This window comes from Capra hircus, chromosome 14 (genome assembly GCF_001704415.2).
Source record: "Capra hircus breed San Clemente chromosome 14, ASM170441v1, whole genome shotgun sequence".
Lineage (NCBI taxonomy): Eukaryota > Metazoa > Chordata > Mammalia > Artiodactyla > Bovidae > Capra > Capra hircus.
In genome coordinates this window covers 8,317,584-8,328,638 of record NC_030821.1, presented here as the reverse complement: position 1 = coordinate 8,328,638, position 11,055 = coordinate 8,317,584, and the positions used below count along the sequence as shown (strand labels likewise).

At 35.0% G+C, this 11,055-nt stretch overlaps 1 protein-coding gene across 1 annotated transcript in view; it reads right to left on the bottom strand.

The window, feature by feature from the left end:
• Nucleotides 802–11,055, bottom strand: part of RIPK2 (receptor interacting serine/threonine kinase 2) — a 33,413-nt gene continuing 23,159 nt past the window's right edge. Inside the window, exons 7-11 of the mRNA XM_018058185.1 lie at nt 8,112–8,197; nt 5,109–5,192; nt 3,985–4,075; nt 1,914–2,069; nt 802–1,338 (exon numbers count right to left, since the gene is read on the bottom strand). Of these exons, the coding sequence (XP_017913674.1) occupies nt 995–1,338; nt 1,914–2,069; nt 3,985–4,075; nt 5,109–5,192; nt 8,112–8,197 (761 nt within the window). The 3' untranslated portion in view covers nt 802–994. The remainder of the gene's footprint in view (nt 1,339–1,913; nt 2,070–3,984; nt 4,076–5,108; nt 5,193–8,111; nt 8,198–11,055) is intronic.

The following is an 11,055-nucleotide window of genomic DNA, read 5'->3' as shown; positions in this document are numbered from 1 at the left end:
AAAAAAAAAAAAAACAAAAAAAAACCAAAAACCCAAAACACCTCACACTGTATATATCATTGGTTTGAACAAGAAAATGAAAAAAATAGCTCTAATAATATACAGCAACCAAAACTTATGAATTAAGCTTGAATGTGATCTGGAAGGCTTCACATGATGTACTAAGTGCAAAAATCAGGTTGAAGTATGATGTGTCATAACAATGATAATATTAAGAAACAATCCTTCCCCAAATGAGCATATATTTTAAATATGAACAGGAAGAAAGCGATAGAATGATACATATCAATCTGTTAATTTTGGCTGTTATCTTGGTTGTTAGTTCAGGCTAGAAACAGGAGTCGCTCAGTGGGCTGCCGTCTATGGGGTCACACAGAGTCGGACACGACTGAAGTGACTTAGCAGCAGCAGCAGCAGCAGCAGAAACAGGAGCAAAGCACATGCTGAAGGATTGTTTTTCTTTATACGCTGTACTCCTTTATCTTTGAAACAATCTTTTAAAGAGGTCAATAAATAACATTTAAATGTATAATGTGGATAACAGAGCTTAATGAACAACTCTGAAGAGGACTGGAACCCAAGACTGTAGGGTAAGAATGCTATACTACCTCTGATTTAAGTCTAAGGGGTATACTTCAAAAAGCCAAGCATCTCAAACAACAAATAATCCACAAAGAAAGCGTATGTGTAAATGGTTTCCATGATAAACACGTGGAACCTGAAAACATTACTTTGTATAAGAAACATATAATTATTAATTGAAAAAATATTTTAATTAACCAAAGAAGATAAAAATTGAACTGTGCAGCAAAACACAAACTTTCTACTGTATTAATTAAAAAAAATACTATAATATCATGGAAGGAAACTAATATTTATGAAGAAACTGCATTAAAGTTTTAAATACTCATATGAATCTCATGAAAACAACATTATCAAGGCAAAAAAAATATAAATTACTCGTTTATACACTGACTTCTTTTCTTGGGAGGAGTTACTTTTTATGGCTTTTATTGTGAAAGAAATTTAAAGATGGTGATTGAGGAAGCACAAGTATTTCTGGGTAAGGCTGAAGACCCATTTGCTTATTATCTTTCAACTTTTGTACTATCACTCTGGCAAATTCTTCTCCTTGAATGTCAGTGATATCCAATAACTGTCTGACTTTTGAGGTCCTTGTAGGTTTGGTACTAATGAGTTCATAGTCCTCCTTCATTATCAAGTCTCTGGACAGGAGGGCGTCTAGAGATTGGTTAAGGCAGGCTTCAGTCATCTGGCTCACCACGTCTTCCCTTTTACTCTGGATCCACTGTTGGGCTATACCAGGCTGAAATCGCCCTGTAGAAAAGCAATGACAGGTAAAAAAGTGGGGACAGATACATAGCTATGAGTAAAATCAGATGATAAACAAAATAAGAAGACATAAAATCTAATTTTTCTGTAATTATGCTAATATGGAACAGCACTATTTTGAAGGATGCTATTAATTTTCAGGAACAAATCTGATATTTGGGTTATCTCCTCCCTTCCCCTCCAAAAAAATGCACTGCAGTTTTACTCTTTGTAAATCATGGAGGCAAATGTAACTTTTTTTCAGATTTTTTTTTTTAAACGTAAAGGGTACTTGAATATTTGATAAATAAAAATATATTAACTTTAGTGACGTATTGAGTCACACCTCCTCTGAGCCCTCCCTCCCTAGACAGATGTTCATGGAATGCCATTTAGGCCTGGGTTTACATGTCAACATTCTTGTCTTCAGGGATTGGGAGTGCTTCCCTATTTACAGAACGTATATACCATACTGAAGAATACTGAACATTAAACAGCGTATCTATTGAATATACAGTTGGGATAGCACAGTTGTGAGGTAAACGGCATCATTTACAAAGCGTTTCACAGCACGGATTTACCTGAGTTTCCCTCAACTGAGAGAGGATTCACTATTGCTGAAGAGCATGGGGCAGTCCTGTGGTTACAGAACGCTGCCCGATGATCCACACAGATGTCTCTGTCCCGACTGTGAATCACTGAACACGGACGCAGTGCAGAGAAATCTTCAGTTTTTCCTATAAAACACAACATCTCCATTAGGGGTAGAATATTCCTATTAGCTAAAATATGAATGTCTGGATCACACAGAGGGTGGAATTTAATTGTCTTTTCATTTTCATTGCATAAGCTCGTCCATAAACCTAACTCACAAGTAAATAGTTTTTAGATCAAAAAGGTTTATGATGAATTTTTTTAAACCATATTTGTCTGTGCTTGCCTGTCCTATATAAATTATAAATCATAGGATTTTAGTTCTTTATATCGTATCATATTTTTCCTTCTGTGTCATCTTCCCCCTGCCGTACTTCAAACGTGTCCGGTGAATTTATATATATGTCTTGCCAGTTTCCTTTGGCAATCTTATTAAACATCAACGTCTCAATGGTCACCTCTCTTCCCAAATCCATGTAACTGAATTTTCTGTCTTCACTGAACCTTAAGTCTTGGATTTTCAACAGGATATAATCCTCATATGTGCCTGTGTTTACATGTTCACCTCAAACTGTAAAAAGTTAAAAAAAAAATTATTCATCTTAGCTCTAAAACCCATTTCAACTCCTATTTCTGTTAATAGCACCAATGTTCTTCCAACTAAACTTGTTCAAAGCTTTAGCTTTATGTTCATCTTTTTTTTCTCTATTCCCTCCTACAAGTGAAAAGCTATAGTCCTATCAGTGTGTCCTCTGTAATGTTTCTCACACCGTTCTCCGCTTCTTATACTCTGGAGAAGGTTTCATAATTTCTCATGGAGTACATTAATAGACCAATAGACTCCTAACTCAGAGAAGGCGATGGCACCCCACTCCAGTACTCTCGCCTGGAAAATCCCATGGACGGAGGAGCCTGGTAGGCTGAAGTCCACGGGGTTGCCAAGAGTTGGGCACAACCGAGCGACTTCACTTTCACTTTTCTGCATTGAAGGAAATGGCAGCCCACTCCAATGTGGAGAATCCCAGGGATGGGGGAGCCTAGTGGGCTGCTGTCTACAGGGTGGCACAGAGTCGGACACGACTGAAGCTATGCAGCAGCAGCAGCAGTAGCAGCAGTCTCCTAACTGGGCTCCCCACCTTGAATCTTCTTTCCCTTCCAAAATATCCTACATATTCCAGCCAGGATGAATCTTTCTAAAGCAAAAAAGTTTATCATGTCACACATACCCTTGTTCAAAAATTTGCAATGGTTGTTTCCTACTCAAGCAAATGAGTCCAAATGGCTTAGCCTAGTATTAGAATTCGTCCTGATGACTCCACCCTCCTCATCTCTGATGACCTTTCATTCACCGTCTTCGCCAGCTAGACCCAACTACTCACTGTTCTCTGGGTTTTCTTGCTTCTTTGCCTCTATGTAGCTCCTTTTGCCTGGAATGCCCATCCTTTATAACTATAGATCCAACTTTCAGCCAGAAATAATTTCTTCGTGATGACAACATGGTGTAGTAGAGTGACATGAAAATATTTATCAAAAAGACCTGGGTTCAAATCTTGGATTTGCCAGTTACTAACTATGTGATCCAGCAGTCTTGATCTTAAGAATCTGTAAAATGAGGAATATCTCCCTCACAAGGTTGCTGTGAAAGTACTCTGTAAAAAATGTTACTTTTCCACTATACTACCATAGCTCTACATCCCTATATCTCATACAGTATATTGCTTTTTATCTAATACTATGGTGACTTAGAAATATTTTTGTTCTTTCTTACAAGATATTAAAAAAAAATATTTCTGTAGTGTCTAACAGAATGCTTTTTATACTTAAATGTATTTAACATCCTATTACTATTTTTACATCTTCAGACTGTCACTTTTAAAAAATAAGTTATGAATGCAAACGAAAGACATGTTCCATATGAACCATGACTACCTGCAAGAATATGATCTTGAAAGAAAATTGAAAACTTGTAAGTAATAACTGACTGAAAAATATACACACCAGATAAAAAGTCACTGTCTTGAGGAGTCGACAGGGACACCGAGGTTCCAGAACCACCAGTTTTATGGAGCTGAGAGGATCCACATGATTCCTAAAGTAAACAGATCAATTATTTATGTTAATGCAAAATTATTTAAAAAGTTATACAGCTTTAATTTCTAAACAGTTCTTGCTTTTGGCTTATTATAAACAAAGACTCAAGACTAACACAAATTATACTTTACAAAATTAAACACATATATGAAATAAAAAGCTAAGTGGACTTGATTTATCAGGTCAATTGAGTGGGTGGGGCAATAGTTAAATATATTAGAAATCATTATTTTTTCAATATTTTGTATATAATCTCACAGACTGTCCAAATGATGAACAACTAGAGATCTGTAACTCTGATTACCTGATACTGATTCAGATCAAATGCCTATTCTCAAGCCTCAGGCTCCTTCAACATGGAGGAGCAGAAATTCATGGAAGAAGTAATACTGAACTTGGCTCCAATCCTAGCTGTGTCGTGGAATTACTGCCTAACCTTTGACAAGTCATTTAAATAATCTGGTTCTCAGGTTCTTTCTGTATACCTATCTAAAAGCGTGCATGTATGGGCTCAAAGATCCAAGAGACAGCATATGTAAAGACTACATACTGTGTTTTATGGTTCATTTTGAAGGTATTATTACTTTTCTGAATCTGTAAAGAGAACATATCTTATATATTCCTAAAAGAAATGATTAATATGAAATAATTCTGAATAAATGCTACTAAAGAAATCCTTCTATTTGAATAGCCACATAAATAGCATTTTCCCTTTATCCAGTCATTGTAAGAAGTTAAGAACAAGGCAGGTAGTACAGCTTATAGTGGCAGAAGTGTATCAGTGATTTGTGATGTACTACCCTGGGAAACCAGTCTTCACATAAAATGATGACAGGGACAGAATTCAATGCCTCAGAAAGAAGCGAGGACTGGGATTTGATGAGATGAACCAAACTGGAGACTGCCATCTTAAAATCCTAAAACCTCCCTGGACTTGAGCTTCTCATCTATAAAAGACCGAGATAGACTAAATGATTTTTCATATTCTTCTCACATTTTGAGTTTAATTAGCATAATTTTTTTTTTTTTACCTCCTGTGGACCAGAATTTACAGGTATGTTCGGAGATAACTCCCTTTTCTTCTTGTCACTTAAGTGAACAGTTCTTGAAGCATTCTGTAACCAAAATACATACATACATACATCATACATGTGTTTGAATTAGAGGTGATTAGAAGGTTATATGAGTAAAATATAATCTACTTAACATATTTTATATGTTTATGCAAAATCAATGGAAAGAAAAGCTCAATCAGTTGAGAATATAATATCTAACATAAAGGTAGAGATAGTGTAGAATAGGGGAAATAACTTTAGAGATATATGCTTTGAATTCTGTCTCATATTAACTGGTTACCTTGAACAAATTCATCCTTTAAAATGGAATGATATTTACATGCAGGATCATTCCAGAGATTGAGATAATAAAGTACCTAGTTCAATCTAAGTACTTTATATATTTCAATTTGTGTGTATATCTATCTATCCATAATTATTAAGCATTTACTATATTTTAGGCACCATGATTCTAAGTACTATTATTATTTCTATTTTAATGATAAGAAGTTGAGGGCTGGACTAAGTAAAGGAGGCATAGTGACCTAACAGAAAGATGGGGGCCAATCAGATCTGATCAGAATGCCAGGAACTCTGTCTGATTCGGGGCATGAGACTTAATCTTGGTTTACTTATCTGTAAACTATTTTTGTGGATTACTGCAGCAAGGATTAGAAGTAATATATGCAGAGGCCCTAAAATTACTTTGTAAGCATTTGATAAATGACATCCGTTAATAAGCAGATGATTTGTTTAATTGCTACGCCTTTGTACTAAAATCATTTAGTGATTCACTCCTGTCTCTTTAAGCCAGGTTTGGATTAGCTGCCATCACTATTGAGTGATTTAAAAACAAACCCATCAGTCTGTTTTTCTTCCCCAAACCAACATAATATCAGCTGCTCTATAGAACTTTAGAAATTGGTGGGATCCATACCCAGCCCTTCATTATTCACACTTAATAACTCTGCTCTGTAACATGTCTAAGAACTTTTAAGAGAAAAAAACTACTATTCATCTGTGTACATAATCTATCTGACAGTATTTTGCACATAGCAGTCCATAGCAGATTTTTACATGAACTGTTTAAATTCATCTTTAGATCCATTTCTATTATATAAATCTTTTCTGTGCTTTTAAATTTATTAAAATACTTCTGATTATGCAATATCATTACAAATATCATTTTTCATAAATGATCAGTTAATTAAAATTATTTATGAGTCAGACCCTAGAAAGAAATACAATGAAATATGAAGAAAAAACTTTGATTCAGTTTTTACTATTGAAGATATAAGAGATGCTATCCATGAAAACATGTATTATAGGAGCCAGTTCAAAGAAAAAATGAAAAAAATGTACGAAATTCAAACAAAACAACTCACCCCAAATGGTGATATTTTCAGAAATTTCTTTATGAAAAATCTTATTATCTTATTAAATCTGTATTCTATTCTTGGCCCTGCCATTAGCTAGCTGTGTAGAGTGTTATGTGACTTACTTCCCTATACCTCAATTATTTTGTCTATAAAATGGAGATGATATTCTTTCCCTAAGAGTTTTACAGAATTGATACAAAAATTCCAAAAAAAGAAAAGCGTAACTAAAACAACTCTGAGTGAAAACAATACCGCAACTTAAAAACACTGACTAAAGACAGTAATGCTATTATTAAATGATATTCAAGTATTTGAAAAATACACACTTTAAATTACTTTATTTAAGAAGCAAAAATCTCTCCCCTTAAATTAACAGTTTTAAACACAGATCCTAGTATTTAAGTTGGTTGGGGACAAAAAAGGAACTGAACTGCTTCTCTTCCAGTTCAGTTTCTTATAATCAAGGTTGTAGGAAAGGTACAAGAAAACAGATCCTTCTATCCACCTTCGCTTGGCAGAAGAGCAGCAAGTTGCAAGGAGAGAAAAGGGAACTGAAAAGACAAAGCAAAAAGAAATATTATCAGAAGTTTGTTTCTACTGAGAAGTGGAAAGAAGTGGAATGTTCTGGAAAAGACCATCTACTCAGAAGCAGGGAAGTCCATTAAAATTTATCAAAATATTAAAACACAGTTCCTCAAAACATTCAGGCACTATTATTGCCAACATTTTTTTAAGTTTGAGTGAGGGCAGTTGTTTCCTTTATGTACTTTCCTTTTAAACCAAAATTTTATGGTTATCCTTTATGCACTTTCCTTTTAAACCAAAATTATGTTAACAGATCCACAAGCTGCAAGAGGCAAGCAATGTCATTTAGTGGGAAACCCAGCAAGTGTTAAACTAAGCTGACTTTGTCCCCAAACAACTGTAGTTGCTTTTTAAACAATTTTTGATAACAGCAAGAAAACCCTGCAGTAATAGGTCCCTTCAGTTGTTCTGATTTACAAGAGCCAGAATGAGTAAATGAGACAACCATTCTAGGTAATTCATATCAACTGCTACTTTGGTCCATGCACAATGGAGTGTCTGAGTGGGAAAACAAACAAAAAAAAACACACAAATAAGCAATAAAACATTCACATTTTGGTCTCAATTATTAATAAAAATTCTATTGCTTAATTTGGCAATAAACCTCTGAAAAACCCAAGAAACCTGAATAAAGATAAGTACAATAATCCAGGCATCTTTTACTGTGTATGTATCAAAACTTTCGGGAAATAAACATAGATTAAACAACAACAACTGTGGTAATTTAGGGTAATAATTATACACAATTCAGGCACTCATTGCACATTTCAAATTTACATGTGATATATGGGAGGTCTGAAAATGTCTTGGAAATCTGGAGGTGGCTGTTTGAATAAAATGGAGAAGTTCTTTAGTGACAGATTTAAGACCGCATTCATATTCTCTAATAAATTCTACTGCCTCAGTACTGTAACCTCTATCTTTGGAAGGTATAAAACTAAAGGAAAAAAGAACTAAACTAAAAGTCTCCACGATTTAAAGTTTTACATTTCTAACATTTCATATGATAATTTACCTTTGTTTTCTTTAGCTGAATAACAGCTTCAAGAAAAGTTATCTCTTCAAATGTTCTCAAAACTGGTTCAAGTTCTATTAAACATTCTAAATAAGAAAAAAAGAGATCAGGTTGCTTATAACCATTAAAATGAAAAACATAAATGCTAATATTAAGTGATAAGGCCTTAAGCCAATTTTTTCCCAAACTGACGACATTCAAAATCATTAGAATGTTTACTGCCAAAATGTTTATTATAGGCATAAAGATAGATATATCTAAATAAAGACAGATCAACGGAATATAATTGAGTCTAAAAATAAGCCTTTGCAAGTATGGTCAATTATTTTTTGACAAAGTTGCTAAGATAATTCAACAAGGAAAGGACAGTCTTTTCAACAAATGTTGGATACCCACACGAAAACAGATTTTAGACTCTTACCACACAACATACATAGAATTAACTTGAAATGGACTATGCACCATGGACAGAGGAGCCTGGTGGGCTACATACCATGTGGTTGCAAAGAGTGGGACGTGACTGAAGTGACTTAGCATGCATACACCGACTATGCACCTAAATATAAATATAAGTGGAAATCTTCATTGCCTTGAGTTAGGCAAATAATTCCTAGGATATGGTATCAGAAACAGGATCCATAAAATATCTTTGATAACTGGACTTCAAAAATGTTGAAACATTTACATTAAGAAAAATGATGCATTAAGAAAAACAATGCAATTAAAAAAATGAAAAGACAAGCCCCAGACTAGGAGAACACTTTTACCTATCATGGATCTGGTAAAGAACTTATATCTAGAATAGAAAAAGAACTCTAACAACTTAAGACAAATAACCCAATTTAAAAATGAGAAAAGGATTGAATTTCAGCAAAGGGGACATACAAATAGCTAAAAAGCACATGAAAATATGCTTAAACACCATTAGACATTAGGAGATGCAAACTAAAACTACAGTGAGGTATCACTCCATACTCACTAAAATAGATGTAATTAAAAAGACAAAGTAACAAGTACTGACAATGAGGCAGAGAAAAGGAAAACCTCCCACATTGCTGGCAGGAACGTATCACGATGGAGTTGCTTTGGAAAACAGCTTGGTGATTTCTTTAAAATGAAGGATAAATTTACCACACAATCAAGCAATTGCACTCATAGGTCAGAGAAATGAAAACATATGTTCACATACACACGTGCATATGAACAGTCATAGCAGTATGATTAATAATAGCCAACAAGGAGAAACATCATAATTCTGCTATTACTACAGTAATATATAGACATGCTGCTCAAGTGAGAGGTCAGGGCTCCAGAAATAAAACTGAGCATCAAGAAGGTAGAGATGGTATAAAAGCCACGGTTTGGACTGCATTGTCTAAGGGAGAAAGTGCAGTAAAGAACCCATATTTAGCTCTAAGCCATTTTCAACAGTTAGAAACTGAGCAGAGGAAGAAAAAAAGACAGAGGAAGAGATGATAACAGGGAGGGAAGCATGATCTCTTGTGCCTTGGAAGCTATCAAGGGGAAAGTTTCAAGGAGGGAAGGAGTCAGCCAAAACTACTATTGAGAGGCTGAGATAATCAGTATTTCAACACTGCTTTCCTTGGTAACTTGAACAAACACAGCTTTAGTGGCAATATGAAACAGAAGACTGCTGTAAGGCTGTTAATAAATAAATTAGAAGGGAAGAAGTAGAGACAACAAGTATGACAATTCCTACCAAGTGTTTAGATCCAAATTCAAGTGGAAAAACTCGGTGGTAGCTGAAGGATGATATGGGGTCAAGAACTTCTGTCCTATATAAAGGTAGGATCTAATAGTATAACAGATCTGTATGACAGACGAAGGATCCAGTACACAGGCAGAGACTGGCAATGCAAGAGCAGAGAGAGAATTAACGTTAAGGAACAGACTGCTGCAGAGAGGAAGAGATGCCATCCAGAGACGAAGAAACACTGTTGAGAGCTGTATAAGGACACTTTTCTTTCCACTGTAAAAGAGAGAAGCAGAAAGACAGGTCTAGTACAACTAAATTGATGGATCTGGTAGTGGGACTATGAGGGAGTTCTCTCTCATGGTTTCTATTTTTTCAGTGCTCAAAAGAAACATGGAACATGAGGTGTAGGAAGCTTAAGAAGGGAAGATAAGGTACAATATGGATTACCTCTGTCTTCTCTTCCTGAGTTCAGAATCTATTAAGAAAAGCTACACAATTATAACAGGTGGTGATCAAAATAACACCCTATTATAGATAAAACTAAATGGAATTATATCCCTTTCCAGATCTGTAGCATATAGGCTTACTAGTAATGTTTTGCCCCTTCAACTGAGTTTTACTCACTCAGCTACAGGCCTCACCTGCTTCCATACGGGGAAGCAGAAAAATGTATGCATCTTTTAGACAACCTTACTTCAAAAGTAGGAGAAAACTGAGAATGGATTAGCTAAGTATGCTTAGTTTTTCTCCAAAATTAACGGATGAGCAGGAGTGCTGAAGGGCAGACAGAAGCTGGAAATGTTCCTCCCATGCTCCTCTTCTTGGAGACTGAAACAGGATTTCATCTCCACTTTGGGAACATAAAGTATGGAACTTACGCATCTCCTACAGTAGTTCAAGATGATTATCTAGGACAGTAATTTTCAAACTTTTGGGTCTCAGAACTTCAAAATTATCCCAAAGAGCTTTTGTGTATATTGATAGTGTCTACTGACATTTACTACATTAGACATTAAAACTGAGAACATTTTAAAACATCAGAGTATATGAAAATACATTACATTATCCCAATGACATCATTACACCTCATTCAGTCTCTGGAAACTATTTTTCCAGAGGATGAGCGTGAAAAGGGAAAATAATACCTTAGTATTTATTAGTTTGAAAAAGTTTTGATTTTGTGAATCCTTTATAAGTCTCAGGGACCAACCCCACCTCCAGGGTCCC